Source organism: Sander vitreus, chromosome 1 (assembly GCF_031162955.1).
Source record: "Sander vitreus isolate 19-12246 chromosome 1, sanVit1, whole genome shotgun sequence".
Taxonomy (NCBI): Eukaryota; Metazoa; Chordata; class Actinopteri; order Perciformes; family Percidae; genus Sander; species Sander vitreus.
In genome coordinates, this window is record NC_135855.1 from 30,104,809 (window position 1) to 30,123,320 (window position 18,512).

At 39.1% G+C, this 18,512-nt stretch overlaps 1 protein-coding gene across 1 annotated transcript; it reads right to left on the reverse strand.

Annotated features, from left to right (window-relative positions):
• Positions 1–6,005: 6,005 nt before the first annotated feature.
• alpk3b (alpha-kinase 3b) lies at positions 6,006–17,762 on the reverse strand. Its single transcript, XM_078257967.1, has 13 exons — positions 17,635–17,762; positions 15,694–15,815; positions 15,201–15,318; positions 13,605–14,850; positions 9,215–11,297; positions 8,474–8,621; positions 8,186–8,313; positions 8,041–8,076; positions 7,671–7,945; positions 7,368–7,456; positions 7,041–7,258; positions 6,450–6,498; positions 6,006–6,333 (listed from the first exon to the last, which is right to left on the reverse strand). The coding sequence occupies exons 1-13, from the start codon at positions 17,760–17,762 to the stop codon at positions 6,006–6,008; spliced, it is 4,968 nt and encodes a 1,655-aa protein (XP_078114093.1).
• Positions 17,763–18,512: the final 750 nt, after the last annotated feature.

Sequence of the window (18,512 nt, forward strand, 5' to 3'; positions counted from 1 at the left end):
TAATTTCCTATAGGAAGTGTGTTTGACTGAGTAAGTGATAACATAATTAGTGACCACACACGTGAAACCCACCTGCCATTTTAGTTTGTTGACTCAGCCTGTGTTTATTATTAGTGACATATGTTACACTTGTTTGAGCCATCGTTAAAACGTCAGGTTTTATGTTAGCATTTATATGACTAATACTTAATTGTTTTTTCCCTCAGTGTTTAACTCATTCAATTTAATTTCACAACATGTTCTGAGACTGGGTTCACTGTGTGTTTTTCTGAATTATTTTTTGTTCTTCCCTGATGCAATGTGTTTCAGCAACACTGTTTGGTTTTCCTAGGGACACGTATTTGCAGGGACACACATACAGATACTGATCAATAATGAAAGGGCCCATGTTATAACATTGGAGATTTACGTTACAATAAATGGTAACCCCAAGGAAAGATTTAAAATAAAAAAGCTCTTTATCTTTATATTACGTTTTACATTTATCCACTGAAGAACAACATTAATACTGAATGTTTATAATTGTTGGTGGGTAAATCAAGTGTATTCATTAATGGTGCCAATGTTAAAGGAGTATCCTGAAAGTATTACATTCATTTTTGTCCCCTGAGTAAGATTTATAAAATACAGATGATCCAATCTGTCAAACCAAACAAACAAGGACATATTAAACCTCAAATCATTTACAGTTGTGTGTAATTATCAGATTAAAAAATTGAAAATTTTACACATAATTTTGTAACACAACTTTCTTCTGTGCAATCTGTGCTGCATGCATGAAAGTGCACTTAGGGAACAATGGCAGCTGTCAAGTTCCCACACACTGCAGAGTTCAGTTGTTCATTAATGTCTATGCTTCTCTTGGGCAGTTTCTAACATAAAAGTACTCTTTGGATTCGACAATTTTGTTTTTTGTTATATTCCTTAAAGAGCATTATGTAATGGAAATTTGTCTAAAGTCATACTTCCATATATGCTTCATCTAAGCATACATTAACAAGCAGAGTGTGAATGCTGAATGCCAAACTGAATTTCACAGTTGGTTTCTGATGGCTTTACTCCCTCAGATTGTTGTGAACTGTTGTGTCTTGGCGTCTTGGTGATACATTTGCCATGCTTCATACAGAGGAGGCTGTGGTTGCTGCATATCCTTTATCATTTGTGAAAATGAGCAGAGGACAGAAGATGTGAAGTGGTACCAATTGTTCGCCGAATGAAATTAAAGGCTGGATGGTGTTTTTTGCCTCCAACGGCGCCTTCCAGGCAGCTAACCCTAACCTTAACCCTAAACATAACCATTGCCGCGCTGCCTGGGAGGAGACGTTGGGGGCAAAAAAACACCAAAGACCAAATTAAAGGCTCATGTTTTGATTGTTTTTTAACTACATACCACCAAGAGCATTGAGCGATATTGAAAACCATTACAGTTTTTTAGAGGTTGCCCACAATGCATCTTAGCTAGGAATACCCCTAATAAATATGGATTGATACCAGGTGATAACCCAGTGTTGTAGATATTGCAGATGTCACAAGAAGTGGCTGTGGTGAGCTTTATGCAAAACATAATTGAGCAGATTTAGCAGCATATTGATGACTGTTGCAGACTCATCTAGTATGCACGTCTCCTCTTTCTCTGCAGTATTTGAAAGGAGGATTGCTCAGCACTATTGGACAGCACTATGTGCATATCCATACAGCATTTAGACAACACTGATTTTATTCAGATTTAGCCTTTATGTTCCCCCATGAAAAGAAATAACCTGAGATATGCATCAGAATGTAATTATTTTGTAGTCAGCAATAGCTTGCTGTGATATGGTAGATTAACTTAGCACTGACAGTCAACTTAGCGATGGCACCGAGACCAATGGCAGCCTGGGACTTTTGGTGTACTGGAGATAAAACCTTGTTCAAATGCCAACTAGTCTGTGGCATTTAGGGACGTGTGATAATTTTCATATAATCTGCCAAAATGGTCACAACTACCCTGGCCTGCCAATGGTAATTGAGGTCAGTCAGGCACAACAATGAGAGGTCAGAATAACAGGCAGCCTTGTGAGAGGATGGTTCTTAGATACCACACGTGTCGCTGTTTCTGTTTTTTCTGTTTTATTTTTTTTTCCATTCGATTGAATGAGCTCTTACTGACTGTGTATCCTCATCGTGCCTCTGATATTGTACAAATAATGTCTGGCTGAATGTAGAGATGTTATTTTATAATATCTGTCGAAACTATCAAAATGAAATAAGGTCTTTGCATATTTTTACATTTTTACACATAATGAGCCTGAATGTGAGACTGAAAGTGTTTAATGTGCTAAAGACCGAGTGTGAGGTCTTCACATTATCTCAACAATATGTCCTATTAAATGAAATGGCAATTACTTAGGCCTATACACACACAATTTCTACAGTTAAGGACTTACAATTCTTTCATTTGCTACGTCTTATCATGGGTATTAATGCTGAGATTACTGTGAGTGATTCAGTGTTCTTTGTAGCATTTGACCAGAGCTACTCAGTGCAGCTGGAAGAGCTGTGCCAATGCATCTTTTTTCTGTAATTTCCACGCTTCGCTCATAATTGTTTCTGTAACTCCTTGCAGGAATCTAATTTGGATTAAGATATGTGTCATTGTCTGACATTATTCCTCTCAGACAAATGCAATTTTTCTAATAGACAAGATACTGACTATGTAAAGAGATCATGGTGCATGATATGATTTGAGTTGAAAAAATAGTATTGATTTTACATATTTTTCCACTCAGTGATATTGTGGATATAACCCTTGACCTACCTTTATACTATTAATACTTTTATTTCTGTGTATATTTTGTGATGAGTATGTCACTTTTTGGAATAAAATAGAACTATACCTCTACTGGTTCTTCATTGCCATTTGAAAACTGCTATTCAGTGACTAAATATTTGGCCCATCAAACCCTCCAATGTGAAATCTGTAATAGCAGTCGTATTTAGCATTGACAGATGTGACTGTGGGAAATGTATTTAACCTCTTTCCTGACAAACCACACATTCACCTCAATATATCCATAGACAGTTTAGTCAACTTAAAAAATGTAAGTAAAGTTGTTTTACTTGTCTTGTTTTCATCAATGGTGCGGTGATTGAACTAACAGTAGGTGGCAGGAGTGTGTTGTCTCGTGATAGGTCCAACCTTCTCCATGTTGTTATCACACCTCAATTACACTTCATCCAGTTTGTTGATCTACGATACCTCCCGTGTGGCTGGTCCGCAAATCCAGCCACGTCTTCTAAATAGAGTCATGAATGGAGAGCAGCAGCTTCAGCGCCAAGTTGACGTGGTGGAAATCAATGACTTAATGAGACACGTGGGCCAGATCTCATGCAGTTTTGTTCTATTGACATTTAAATAAAGGTTTGTTCTCATTGTTACAGATGATTGTTTTTCTTCGCCCCAGACATTAAACACACTGGAAAGTCTGTGCATGCCATTATCTATAATTCATGATGATGCTGTAGTAGCCTATTGCACGTGTTATGACCTGCTTTTCAAGTCAATATCAGGCACAGGCCTACTGTGCATTTTGTTACAAATTGATACGTACGGGTCACAGATTATAACAGTAGAGTGTAAGAAATATAGACTATATAACAGAAGTATCAGCTACCTCACAAAAAAGCCTGTCACGTCTCCTTCTGTATCAGCATCTGACCATGACAACATCAGAAGTGACACTGAGTGAATTTTTTTTTTTAACTCTTAGGCATACATAGCTTCCGGCACCACACACACTTGTGCGTGAGGGGGCACCGCTTACATAAACTATGACTCACTAATGAATCACAAATGATTATCATGATGAAGTTAGCCTTTCACCCTGTAAACACACACTGGTTGCAAGCAACACTTCATTCTCTAATATCTCTGAAGGAATCTGATTTACACCCAGGGTGGTAGCGCTGTTAAGCATGCAATGGCTTAAAGAAGGATTATTTTTTTTCTTACACTACCCACAATGTCTCTTCTCATGTTAGATATTCATAAGATCCTACAGCATAACGTGATGAATCCTGTAGTGTATTTATTCCAAATGTATATATGATATTATATGAAAACAAATTATTCTGGATCTATGTGTGAACATGCAATGCCTTTTTTTAGCCATGGAAGCAGTCAAACTACAAATATCTCTGAAATATCTCAACAACTATGAGATGGATTGCCATGAAATCTTGTACAGACATCCTTTGTTCACAGAGGATTAATCCTACTGACTTTGGTGATCTCCTGACTGTATTTGTGGGTTTTAGTGAAATGTCTCAATAACTATTGGATGGATTGTAAACACCTTGATGTCCTCCTCAGGATGAATCGTAATAACTTTGATGAGCCCTCTATTTTTTAATCCAGTGCCATCATTAAATTGAATACCAGCAAAAGACATCCCCCTCAGCTTCAGCTGTGCTTTGTATTTAGTACTGATTAGCAAATGTTAGCATGTTGAAACGCTAAACTACAATTGAGATCTGTTAAACCTAAATTACATGCTAAATATTAGCATGTTAACGTTTAAGATCAAAGCATTGTTGCACCTATTCAGTATAATCACAGAGAAGCTCATATGGCTGTGGACCCTTAGTCTTGTTTTAATCTTTGCTGATCCCCTTTGACATATTTGTGCACTTTTGTGATAAGTGTATTCCAAGACGGCTGTGTTTTACATTCATGCTCCACTTAGATGTTACTTGACAGATAGGATACTGTTGGATATTAATTTGCTGTCTACGGCAGAGTAGATTAGCTTTACATCTTGAAAAAAAGATCTCAGCTGAAAAAATATTGATAAAGTGTTGCTTTACTAAAATTGTCTAAAGGAATCAGCCCAAATATGGCAATGCTTTTCATAGAAATGCTATAAATAACGGGTGCATGTCAGTATAGTGGCAGAAGGAAATGTGACGTAGTCCTCTCAGATAATAGGAGTCACTGAGATAACACCGGGTTACTTATCTTTCTTCATGATAATGAGTGACTGCTGATGTCAGATAGACGGAGTGGGATGGCTTTCATTACAGTGATTCAGCCCACTCCACGATATGCTAATTTCTATTAAGAATGACACTCAAAATTGAAATAGCACGTCATGCACTTTCACATTGTCTCCAAACGTACAAGCCGTAATCATATCTTTTATTTTACAGCCAGTTGCATTCAAAGGTGCAGTTTCTAAAAATGCAGTGCAATGTAGAACAGCAAGTAAACAGTTACAGTATAAAAGCACAGCACCATTTGCCACTTTACAACAGTTTCATGTGAAGCTATTTGGCTTGATACAATATTGACAAAATATAGGTTGTTTTCTCCCAGCCTTAAAAATGTGCAGTACTGTGTATCTGTTATGGTTCAATTGACATAACTGCTCTACATTCTCAAAAGGGTGACTACAACAGATACATGTTTGTGCTTTTCCATTTACAAGGACACTAAGACTACATATAATGCCACTTCAGTTCAAAATGTGTTATTTTGCACATTCATTTAGTACAAATACACTGACCTGAGATTGGGATTCACAATCTGAGACCTACAATGGTACAGGGATTGATAGAATATAAACCCAGGAAAGCTACTACTCGCTACTGCGCTGTAGTTTCAACCCTAAGATTGGTTGAATGAAGGATACAATATAAAAACACTACAACACGTGAGGGCATCAATCCACAATAAGTGATAATGGCAAGGAATGGTGGCTGTTAAAATTAAATAGTTAAGTCATATTATTATTATTAATCTCTTTCCTGGTATCTGGATGGTTGTATGCCCCTCTCATAGTGTATCTGAATGGTTGTATGCCCCTCTCAAAGTGTATCAGCCTTCTTTCTGTCTCTTCCTCCTGGGCTGTTTTGCTAATACATACCCAACAGAGAACCATTTCTGGTTTAGGACTTCATCACGTAGACAATCAATGGCATTTGATCAGAATACTGCTCCATTGAGAAAATGTGAGATCTTTCATGTCTTATTGAGTGATAATTTTGTGATTAACATCTTTTGGAGCATCAGCAGCTTTTTGTGTTGTGGGGGTCTTTCTGCCCTCTGGCTCAGTCTTCCTGGGCAGTCTGGGGCTGCCAGCAGCTTTCCGGCCGATCTGAGGGCTGGAGGAGCCAGCAGCCATTTTGCGTTGAAGTAACGGGCTCTTGGAGCCCTTGGGCTTCATTGGCGTCAATAAAGAGTCTATGACCTTTAGTGACCTCAGGGTGAGCAGACCACAGAAATAGTTACACTGGTGCTGGGAGACAAATTGCTCAAACACTTTGGGATTCCCTTCAACAGACAGCCCTTGATGCCTGCAGCAACACACATCAGACAAAAAATGTTACAGTCGTGATGAGTATAAATGTAAATTACCTGTAAAATGAGGTTTTCACAGCATCATTTACAGAAACAACACAAATATACTAACCCCGTCGATTTGACTGAAATCCCGACATTGGTGATCTTGGTGTCAACACCTGCAAAACAACACCACGCAATTACTTTATTTTTCTGTTGTTCAGGTAACATTATTCAAATGTGACAGACATGCAATTTGAACTGTCACCACATTAAATTCAGTCCTTAAATTATAAGAGGGAGAAAAAATGTAAAACTACATAAAATTCTTATTTTATCGTAAATGCTGCATAACAAATTGTGTGCAATGGACCTGAAGGTGTTTAAAATACACATTAAGGGTTGAGAAGGTTAGCAAAGTTTTAAGTAGCTCAGCACACTTCTCCCTATTGCAAGCAATATTTTAGCCCATTTGCTATGGTAAAGTGTGTAATCTGTCAACCAATTTTAAGCTTCACATGATCACGGCCTCTTCTGTTCAATATGCTACTGATTTTAACACAAACTTTGTAAATGTGAATGTTTGTCATGTTGTAGGATAAACCAGGAGGTAAAAAAAAGAAGGTGACCAAAGCATCATCATATTCTTAAATATTGTAGCCACAAATTTAGGGAAAACATAAATTTCACATTGCCCTGTTGCATTCAAGCGTCAGCCTACCTTCTAGCCGAGTGAGTAGCAGATTGCCATTGGTCCACTGAAAGATCCAGTGCTGCAGTGCACAGCACTTCTGCTCAGCCTCAGAGCCAGACCTCGTGTCTATTCTGCCTGTCTTATCCAGGACAGAGTATTTCTGATAGACTCCTGTCAGATCAGCCTCTACTGATGCATAAGGGACTGTATTTGCTGGTCGGTACATCAGGTAGACTGGAATCACCCTGTGTGACATAGATTGGCATGCTGTGAATGACTTTTATGTTTCATGTACTGTAAATAATACTCAAGAGGATGTTAGCATTTGATAAGGAGTTAACTGATTGTACTTACTCAAGAGAGGGGCCAAAGTTTTCAATCACTCTTGCCTCTGCCGAGAAGATTTTGCAGTATTCACGAGCCAAGTTCTGAATTTTACACTCCTGTATGCAGAACATTGGAGAAAAGCCAGTAAAGATAAGCTCAACTTAAATCAGTACATTTATTTAATCTTATTTTGATTAATGCCTCAGTAATCCTACGCGCGTGGCAAGAATGACACAAGACTGATTCACTTTAATGCTGGATTTGTTAGTCCATTGAATGACATTTAAATTTAAGAAGATGCAAATAGATTACAAAATCAAACTTATGTACCTGCTTGATAATGTCGAGGTTCCTGTCTATAAGGCAGCTTTCTGCTTTGCCTCCATAGGCGATGGGGTTGCGCACTTTAATGATACATGTGTTTCCAGACTCGAACACAGGCTCTAGACCATAGATGACTTTTGCCCTCCAAACTTTATGAGAACAGCCATCACCAATATGAGATTCCTGCATCATTATACGGCCAAATAATTTGTTACCCCAGACACCAGAATCAGCCACACCCTTGTTGAATATCATGGGTGTCATTTCGATTTCCTCTCCAACTGCGTACAGAAGAATGTAAGAATGGCAGTCAGAAAAGCATTTGGGTTCTCACACTGGAAAAACTGTGATCTTAACATGTAAAATCTCATCTTACCACCAAGGTCCTCACGTAGGGACATTCCAGCCAAAACTGCAACACAGTGAGAGAGAAGACAGAATGAGACTTGTTGCAACCCAGTAATGCAAATGCAAGGAACATTTTTTATTTTATGCCAAATGTAAGCTAAAAGAGTACATACTATCTGCACTAAGAAGACAGTCTGTGGAGTCGGATCCATATTCATTTGTGATTGTGCATCCGTAAACACCAGAGTCTTTGCATGATGCCTGAACAATGGCAAGATTGACCTGAGTTTCATCCCCTGCACTGAGAAACAAACAAATTACCACAGCTATATTTCTTGCTAATATAGATAACACACAGAGATACATTTTATAGGAAATAATATATTTCATTTATTCATTTAAAGTATGTTCAAATTCTTGTGAAACTGCAGATTTACTTTCGAGTCACTCTGGAAACTTACTTTTTTTTAATCTGAGCAATCCTCTCTTCATTTCTGTACCATTTGATTGTAGAGTCACTAAGAACGTTGAAGAACTGGCACCACAGTTTCAAGTGTCCTGAGGCGTCTGCGAAGGTTTCGCCCCTGATCTTACGAATAACTTGAGGAGCTGGTGGGAAAAGAGACCCGACACAGACAACATGGTAAGGAAACTTCCCTATCTTCTAATTATCAAGCAACCTGATGTATCCAGTCTGATATATACTGCATGTGCCATATATACGCTACATAGCAAAGGTTTCTTTGCTTTAAAGCTATAGTGCGCACATATTTTATATTAATGAACGTCGGTTACATTCAAGCCATTGCCAATGTGTTGATACAAAACTCTCTCTGTATTTCTCAGTATGGCTATGTATGACTTTCGCACGCAGTTTTACGTCACCGCCAAGAATGGACAACAGCAGCGTTCAGCTTTGGAGACAAAGAGGACGTTCAAATTAAAAGACCTCTTCACCTGGAGGCCGGGTGGGGGTGGTACGCGATCACCGAAGACTTGCGTCATGTGGATGCACCAACAGTGTTGTTGTCATTACTTACAATTCCTCATGGGGGTGACAGAAACTACGCACTATAGCTCTAAAGTATATAATAAACTGATAACTATATTCACTGTAACCCCATGCCTGTGTCAAAATGCCATACTGATTAATATACACATAATACCACATAAACATGCACTAATGTTGACAGCTATTTTACCTTTGAATGGGTCCTGCTTGTCCTTCTCTGCAGGTTTCACCTCAGTTATGGGGCTGTGGAGCTCCTCAGGCTGGCTTGGTGCTTGAGTCTCAGATGTCGTCTTCCTCCTGCTTAAGAGCGGAGAACGTCTTTCTCCAGGGGACGTTTGCTCCCCACGGGGCTGAAGCAGAGGTGACCGTCGTGACAGGCTTGGAGACGTAGAGAAGGTCACAGGACTTGCGAAAAGCTTGCTGCTCTCTGTAGGAACTTCCTTTTTCTGAATTTGGTTATCAACTGGTGATGTGGCCTCTGAGGCCTCCTCAGGTTTGGCCTTGGGTACTAGTATTTTGCGTCTGGCCCCAGATGCCAGCTCTTGTGGAGTAGCAGAAGAAATGGGAGAAACACTCTCTCTTTTCTTTAACAATGGACTAGCCTCAGAAGTTGGATTGCTGAAGGAGTCAGTCCTTGGAAAATCCTCAACCATAGAGCTGTCCTGCTGAATGATGTGAAGATTTTCCTCTTGTGTATCTGTGCCAAGTACACTTTTAGTGGGAATCCTTTTTGCACTCTGCAAAGAACAGTTCTTTGTGTCATGTTCTTCTATTTTGTATTGATCTAGTGTTGTGGAATTCATTTCAGGAATAGTCTTTACAGTTTTGCTGTTGAGTTGTGTTTCTGAGGTTAACATGTCTTTGCTTTGAACAGGTTCACCTTTGGCATGTTCCAAAACTGTAATATTTATCTTTTGACTGCTGGCCTTTATCACTGCAAGTGGAGTCCCAGGTTCTGGACTGACAGTTCCAGATGTAAGTCTTTTGGTAAGTTCGTCCTCAGAAGTCAAAGGGGGAAAATTGTGTTTGACATTTTCACTCCCAGAAAGCAAAACAACAGGGCAATCTTTCAGAGGAACCAGAGTTGATGCTCCATTTTCCTGGCACATGTTTAAAAAACCTTCATCATATCTTTTGTCACTGTCCTGAAGTCCTGCAGTCTCTATAGTGGTGCAAGTGTCTACGACAGAGATGGGTGGGATTACAAGAGGTTTTTGTAAAGCCTGAACAGGCGGTGAAGTTGCACCTTGAGACTGAATTTGTTCCTGATCCGTTTTATATAGTTGATGATAAACCTCCATGAGGGTTTCCTTTATGTTCCTAGGAGGAGTAATACTTGTCTCAGTTTTCTTGTCAGACTTCTTCACTTCCAGTTTTCTGCCATCCTCTTTTAACTCCGCACATGTTTCTGTCACAGCTGTAGTTAGATCTTGTACAAAGCCAGCATTGACTGCTATGGCGGTCATTGAATTTGTTAGTGTAGAGTCAAGAGCCTTTAATTGTGATCTCAAAAGTTCAGCTACAGATATGACTTTTGTTACAGGTTTATGAATTTCCTGGAAGTCTTTAATCTGGAGTTCGGATGTGTTTGTGTTTTTTTGAGTTTTTGTTAGGAGTGGGATAGCAGGCTCAAATAGAGATGACTTCAGATTCTGTAATGCTGAACTAGTTCCCTCCGCCATTTTTAATATATGCTCATTCTTCTCAGTTTCTTTATTACATACATCCACAATGATAACATTAGTGTCTTTATCTGCTGTACCTTTGGTGATTTCTGTTTCAGTGTGTTCTATCATATGCAGAGCAGCACTTTCAGTCTCCATCTCAACTTTCTTCTCATTTGGGGCCACGCTGTCAGACTGCACTAGTATCTCACCTACCTCGTTACCCTCTACCTTCTCACTAACTTGTATTTCTGTCCCTTCAAAAGTTTTTATAGCTGTATCAACTTGGCTTTGCTGGGCGCTGGAAGAAACGTTATACCCTTGGGTGTTCTCACCACCACCGGGGCTTTGGAGGGTTGACTTCTGTAGGTCTGTAAAAAGGACTGTATGGCTTTCATTTGATCCCCTGGAATGATCCCATGTGTCCTGTATCATTTTGTCCACTGCTGCTTGTAGACCACTGTGCAATGAAGGGGTCTGGATGTTATTTGTCGTGGTCTCGCTCTCTGATAGAGTCTTTTGTGGTGGTTGCACGTCCATCTGGTGGGGTGGAAGCTCAATGCTGACAGGTGCATCATTCCTGCTCATCATTGTATGGGCCTGTGTAACCTTGGGGCAAAATACAAGCAGAGGTTTCCATGCTGTAAATACTTATTCACTTATCCCTGGCTATTCAGAACACAGATAAACACATATAATTTTATAAACAGCAACAGCGTAACCAGCAACAAACAGAGAATAGAATGGAAAGACCCTTTAGCAAAAAGTGTGAACCAAAGAAACGATATAATTAGTGATGAACAAGAAATCTTTACTTCACCTATTATGCAATGTTCACATGGCTCTCAGTGACAGAGGTTCAACAGCTTGGATCCCTGCCATATTAGTGTTTGCATTAATGTTAGTAAGCCTGTATACCAAACCTTAGGATATTTCTTGAATCATTTCTTTTTTACATTTTGAATATGAAAACAGTTCTAAAATCCATATTGACATATCCATTCAGCTTGACCCAGAATCCAAATCCAGCACATTAACTAACATTGAGGCTCAACCTTTTGCCACGACACTGAAAAACTGTACTGTAGTGATATATTTGATATATTATATAGTGAAACGTGAGCACACTGCTCTCTCTTTCATACATCTGCGCCATACAAGCATGTTTGTTGAGCTTTAAATACCCATAAAGATTGCAATTGAGGTGAATCCCTTTTTAAATTAGCACGAGAGGTTCCCTGTGTGATAAGTCATTCCATCATGGATGAGATAAGCTATGATAGCTTAAAGGTCCCATGGCATGAAAATTTCACTTTATGAGTTTTTTTTAACATTAATATGAGTTCCCCTAACCTGCCTATGGTCCCCCAGTGGCTAGAAATGGCGATAGGTGTAAACCAAGCCCTGGGTATCCTGCTCTGCCTTTGAGAAAATGAAAGCTCAGATGGGCCGATCTGGAATCTTCCCTTTATGATGTCATAAGGGGAAAGGTTACCTCCCCTTTCTCTGATTTGCCCGCCCAGAGAATTTGGCCCGCTCATGAGAAAGAGAGAGACATCATGGCTTGCAAACGAGCGAAGCATGGCAGTTGGTCAAGGCCACACCTCCACCCTCCACCTTGCCCCCCCTCTCTCCTCCTCAATAGCATTTAAAGCTACAGACACAGAAATGACACATCCTAAGGAAAGCTCATTGTGGGACTGGCTCTAGTGGCTGTAATTCTACACCACGGCTGAATTTCGGGAAAGAGACTTCAGATCAGGGGACCACTAAGGCCTATATAAAAGCATCCAAAAAGCAGCATGTCATAGGACCTTCAAGGGTTATTCTCGTTTCCGCCCCTATGTTCCTTCAAAAAGCAAAACTTCAAACTACTTAGAACATAGTATGCAGTATTGTTATAAAATCCATAAAAAATATGCATTTTTGCTAATTTCTGCATGTTTTCCTTCCTTACATTCTATCTAATTCTGACACTGTGAAGCCTTTTCACAAGTAAGGTGGCTATTTTACATTTAAGTGTGGCCAGAAAGGAATGTGAATCATTTTAAGAGGTGCTTCAGCTGTGCAGTGTTTTGTCTCAGCTCTCAGTGCCGTCAGCATTCAGCCATGCAGCTGGAGTCAGGACGATTGCATAAGCAGTGGACAATAAACATTCACATTTCAAATAGCAAAACAAATCCTAATTTAGGGAATTTGCCAAATTACATATGATATATGTCATTTGGTATACTAATATAATGATATACTGATATACTGTATATATATATATATATATATATATATATATATATATATATATATATATATATATATATATATATGGTCAAAGGCTACAGCCAGCAGCTGTGGCCCTAAGTAGCTTAGCCTAGCACTTGAAACAGGAGGAAACAGCTAGCTTGCCTCTGTCCAAAAGTAAGAATCTATCTACCAAAACCTCTAAAGCTCACTAATTAACATGTTATATCTCATTTGTTTAAAGCTGTGGTAGGCAGTATAATTTTGGCGTTGTTGGTCAAAAGCTTCATGATAACCTTTGAGCATATTTTAATTTAAGTAGTCTGAGAGAAAACAAAACTTCTGCACCTCCCATTGGCTCAACAGTGGCATAGACCTTCTCATCTAGCAAGCAAACAATGTATTTCCCAAAATGTCAAACTTTAGAGAAAATCTGCTTTAGTCCACATACTAGTATTTTCAGATTGCCAAATTAAACAAATATAACGTTACCTTTATATTCTAAGAAATAATGCAACTCTCCCTTTGAACCAACAAATCATATGCACTGCATTAATCTACCTGTTGCATGATCTGTCAACATGACCTGCGTCATTTAATTCTTGTCACACAGCAGGGCATACTTGTAAATAAGGCAGATAAAGGACTCTTGAACTAATGCAAGGGCTTGCTGCTCACCTCATTCAGCAGGGCAGACACAGACACATTATTTTGGCAGGGGTTTGTTTCCTTCGCAGACAGCTGATCTCCAGGCTGTTTATGTGGACACTGAGGTAAAGCATTCCTGTTTTCACACGGTGCGTTCACCGGCTCTCCTTGTGGTAAACATCCACCCATGGAAGTCTTTGACTTCTCACCAACATCCATGACTGTAACATGTTCTGTTTCAGAAATGTTCCCTTTAACTATGCTTAGGGGTTGTTGAGGTTCTACTACGGCACTTGACTGTCCTTCTGTTGAGGTTAAGTGAGGACTTTGGTTCTGCATTGCCAAATTTTGTTCTGTATCTTTGCTTCCAGCTTCCTTCTCATGCTTTGCAGCTTTTTTACCTTCAGTTTCTGACACAGTCTCATGACTTGTAGATTTAAGAGCAGTTGGGGGTACTGAAGCAGTGAGCTGTTCTTTCTGTGAAGGCACAGCTACCTCAACACATATGTTTTCATTCTTTAAAGGCCTTTTAGCTAGCGATACTTCCTCTGTTTCTGTTTTCTGATGTTGTTCTGTCATGTTTCTGCAGTCTGAATCCACAGCTGATGAACTATCAGTGTTCTCTACTTCCATAAACTCTTCTGAATTCCCCTCAGACTGTACTGACTCTGTGCAGGCTATAGCTACAGAGGTTAAGGTCTCATTTATTGCCCTCCTCTCCTCAGATGCCTGCTCTCCTGGTGTACTGTTGGAAATTTTAATCTTCTTTTTGACAAAGGGAGTTTTGGGTTGGTGAGCAGTAAAAATCTTCTGGGCAGAGTCATATATATATGTCCCGTTCTTGTTGCCGTTTTCACTGATGGTTTGTCCATTAGTTACAGCAGACACAGCTCCATTAGCGATGGGTACAGGCTTTTCCTCCACCTCTTCCACAGTTGCCTCCTGTAACCGGACCACAGTCTCTACCGCTACAGCCTGATGGCTCTGCTCATTGCCCTCATCCTCCATGGAGCTTGGTGTGCTGAGAAAGGCCTCCATTGTGGAACGGCGTTTCCTCTGCGTGCGGTCTGGACTGATGGTTCTTATCGGCTCCTGGTTTTCTTTACCTTCCGCTTCCCTGCGTCTGTTCTCTGCCTTTTGTTTGAGCTTGGCAAAGTAGCGCTGGTGGATCTTGAACTCGTTCATTTCACCCACCTCCAGGACCCCAGAGCAGGACACAATACCTTTACTGTTGCTGGCTGAGGCCTGGTACATAGCTGCATCCTCCACAGTGCAACTGCAAAGAGAACCCAATTTAAGTTGCCTTAATTAAAATTATATTGAGCAAGATCCCTGACAAAAACAAAAGTAAGTGCTGTGTTAGCTAAACTGTGCTCAGGGGATAAGCTGTTTATTATTAGGTTTACTTAATTTGGGCAAGAATGTCAAGGCACCCTCTTAGTATTTTGGACTACTGCATAGCAGAAAGATTGAGGTAATACACTATGGGTTTGTTGCCTCCATCAGATTGCCCTTTGATGTGTAGTCATTCAAATTTCTTAAAAAGTCTTTACAGGCTAATGCAGTTTCAATCTTGGTAGAACAAGTGCAGTCAGATATCATTTCAGTGTTTCCAAACATACATACTTGTAAATGTGCAGGGAATAGTTTTGTCCATTGCGGAATATTTCATATTTAGGCAGTCCACAGTATCTGTCTAACTGGATATCATCCTTATACCAAGTCACTTGAGGAGTAGGGTATCCTGAAAAAAAGAAAAAAAAGAAAACTAAGACAAAAAATCTGGATATCAGGGCAAACAATTTCTATCAACTACAAGAGGTAGCAGTTTAGTTCACAATTCCTTCACTGCAGCATAAATATCAATCAATCAAACTTTAATTATAAAGCACTTAAAAACAACCAAAGTTGACCAAAGTGCTGTACAGAAGAATACAGTTATTAAATAGAGAATTAACTTGTCTTGTAGACTTTCTCAATTATTCTCAATAGATGCTAAAGATGCATGAAACCAGGTGTATATCAGAGGTAAAACATTTTTGTGTCCCTGTAATACATTTCCATTAGTTTATAAACTGGTGTATGGTCTTGCAAAGTGTTACAGTGAAGCCGTGTTTACCTGTAACCACACAAGAGAACTTCACATTGCAATTCTCAGACACAGCTTTTGACTTGAGGGTAGTTTCAAAGGAGGGCTGTGTTTCCTCAGTTAACTGGGCCATCATGCTGCAGAGTGTGCTCCTGTGCAAGACAACGGAGCTGGTCAGTCAAGTTGTTATTGTAATTTTAGCATTATTCCATACATACTGGGTTATTGTTTTGTGTAGATGAGCAGTTTCCAGACTCAAGAGCAAAAGTATTTGCAGGAATTATGTATAAGGTTGTCTGAATTAAAAATTGCAGCTTTAACAGCTGAAGTTTGTGAAAAAAATACCAGATGTGATTTTTGTCTTAAGACCTTGCCTCCATTGCCTCTAGATGACATCCTTCACATTAAAGCCCTGGTGATGGAAGGTAATGCAGCTTAGAGACAATTTCTGATTAAAACCGATAATTTCTGTAACAACCACGGTAGAAAGACGTGACTTTAATGACTCTGACGTCACCCATAGTTTCATAGTTTTCAAAAGGATGTAAACAAATATTTTGAGTCAGTTCTCCACCCAGCTTGGCTGTTGTTGGAATAAGACAATCCAAAATTGGGAAAATTGTGGCTGGGGCTTGGGTGGAGCCACAGTAGCATGTAATGATTGAGCATTGAAGGAAAAGAAAACTTATTTCTCTAAGCGTGTGCTGATTTTATCACCAAAGGCAAATCCAAATTTAGGCTAAGATTGGTCCTTATTGAGTGTTATCTGGTTCTCACAAGAGGCAATAAAAACAGGCAATTGTTAAACATTCTTTTTTCTTTACAGACCATAAACAAAAGAAAGCATTTCTTGTGATCTTTGACTTCTGAAGTTCAGTATAAATAGCTATTCAGCGTGTCCTTAGAGAGGTCTAATTAGTCCATATGACATTAATTATAAAAATGAAATATCAACATCACCATAAATATAATGGTTCAAGAATATTAACTCATCATTGCATGTAGAAATGTGGAAGAAACATCAACACACATATGTTAATACTAATTCATGTTGGCTTTCATGCATATTATAAGAGCATAATCGTGCTGCTTGTATACATGACGTGCAGTTGATCCATGTCTGGTGTTGACATCCATTTCAGTGTTGGATCAGTGCACAGTTACTGTTACACTTCACTGCATGTTACTCATGATTAAGCAAACTAAGAAAGACAGTCATACTAAATACAGTCCCCCTAAAATTATATATTCTACACAGTATATGGCTTGCAGAATGCACTATACTGCTGTTTATCTGGTTGGAGATTCAATGTTTACAATAAAACGTTTTAGTTCTAGCTTAAATTCATTTTTAAGCTACAACTGTTTCAGTGTTGCAGGAAATTGTGTCTTACATTTCCTGTTCATTATTTCAGTTTTTTGTGGGTACTCATAGTGTTTGTCCTAATTCCTGCTGGAAACAACATCTGATCCATTCCCACAAAATGATCCTTACATATCATTTTGCAGTGACATCGCACATTGTTGTGGAGTAAATCACACTAGCAAAAGTCTTGTTAAAGGCCAACAAAGGATGACAAAGAATCAATTATTATTATTATTATTATTATTATTATTATTATTATTATTATTATTATCTAAAAACACTCTTTGTAGCCTTTGAACTAAGGTATCATTAAAGAGTGGAACCTATATGGTCAACACTGCCTGTTCCATGAACGAATCTTTCCATGCAGAAGCTGTTGGTGTATTGCTTGATGTGAAATGGGGCCCATGGTGTAACTGAGATGCTATTCTTAATCAACAGTTTATTTAAACTCTGGTGACCATGGCAACAAACAAAATAATAGTATGCCACACGGGTCTGTCTTTGGAAAATGTTGAAGTCCTGATGTTGGACTAACATGGTCTCTATAGTGTTTTTTAACAGGTACTGTAGCACAACACACCAGGTTAGTGTTGAATCCGTACCTGTTCTCTGGCCTCACGTTAGAGAGGTAGCTGCAGCCACTAGGCCGGCTACTCCCACTGATATTATCCCCATCGCTGGATCTTCCATTGCTAGAAGAGGAGCGTGTCATTGTCCTCCGTGAACCCATTTTTCACCCGAAAAAGGAATACTCAGAAGGGAAAAAAGTTCTTCAGAGGACAAAGGTTTGTGTTGTCACTTTTCTTTTGGCTTTCCAGAGAAATTATTGAGATATGAAAGAGAACAAGGAGTTAAAAAAACATGAAAACACAGACAACAGGAAGTTATGTTACATAAAGTTCTATTGAAATGTATACTTTCAAAAAAGTTTTTTTCTATGGTTTGAGGTTAAAAACACAAACATCAGTAAGAGATGCTCTGTAAAAAACGCCCTATTTGGCTAGTTGCCCTGTTCAATATTTACATAAACAACGTTCAGAAGTCTATTTTCTAAAGTTAACTCACCATTCACAAGTTTCTCTCCCTCCTTTGACAGATACCCCACGGCACTGACCTAAGGCACTGCAATTTCCAATCAAACATGAGCATGCGTAAGCCGCTGGACTATTTATAGTTGGCCTGCAAATAGGCACAAGAGCACATCACACTTTCCAAAACTTGTCTATGGACCATTTATTTTACAAAACACAATATGCCAGCACTAAAAAATGAAAAGCTATTTAGTAAAAGATCTAACAAGAAAAATCCTTCTGAAGAAGAAAAATCCACAATAAGTCCATGTAATATACATGTACAAATACAAGGTCATCCCAGGTTTGGTGGTTCTCCAAATAGGAAGAGAGGATTTAAAAAAAACAGGGTGATGTTTTTTCTCTCCATTTTGTTTCCAATTGATTACATGTGCTCAAAGAAGAGAGGG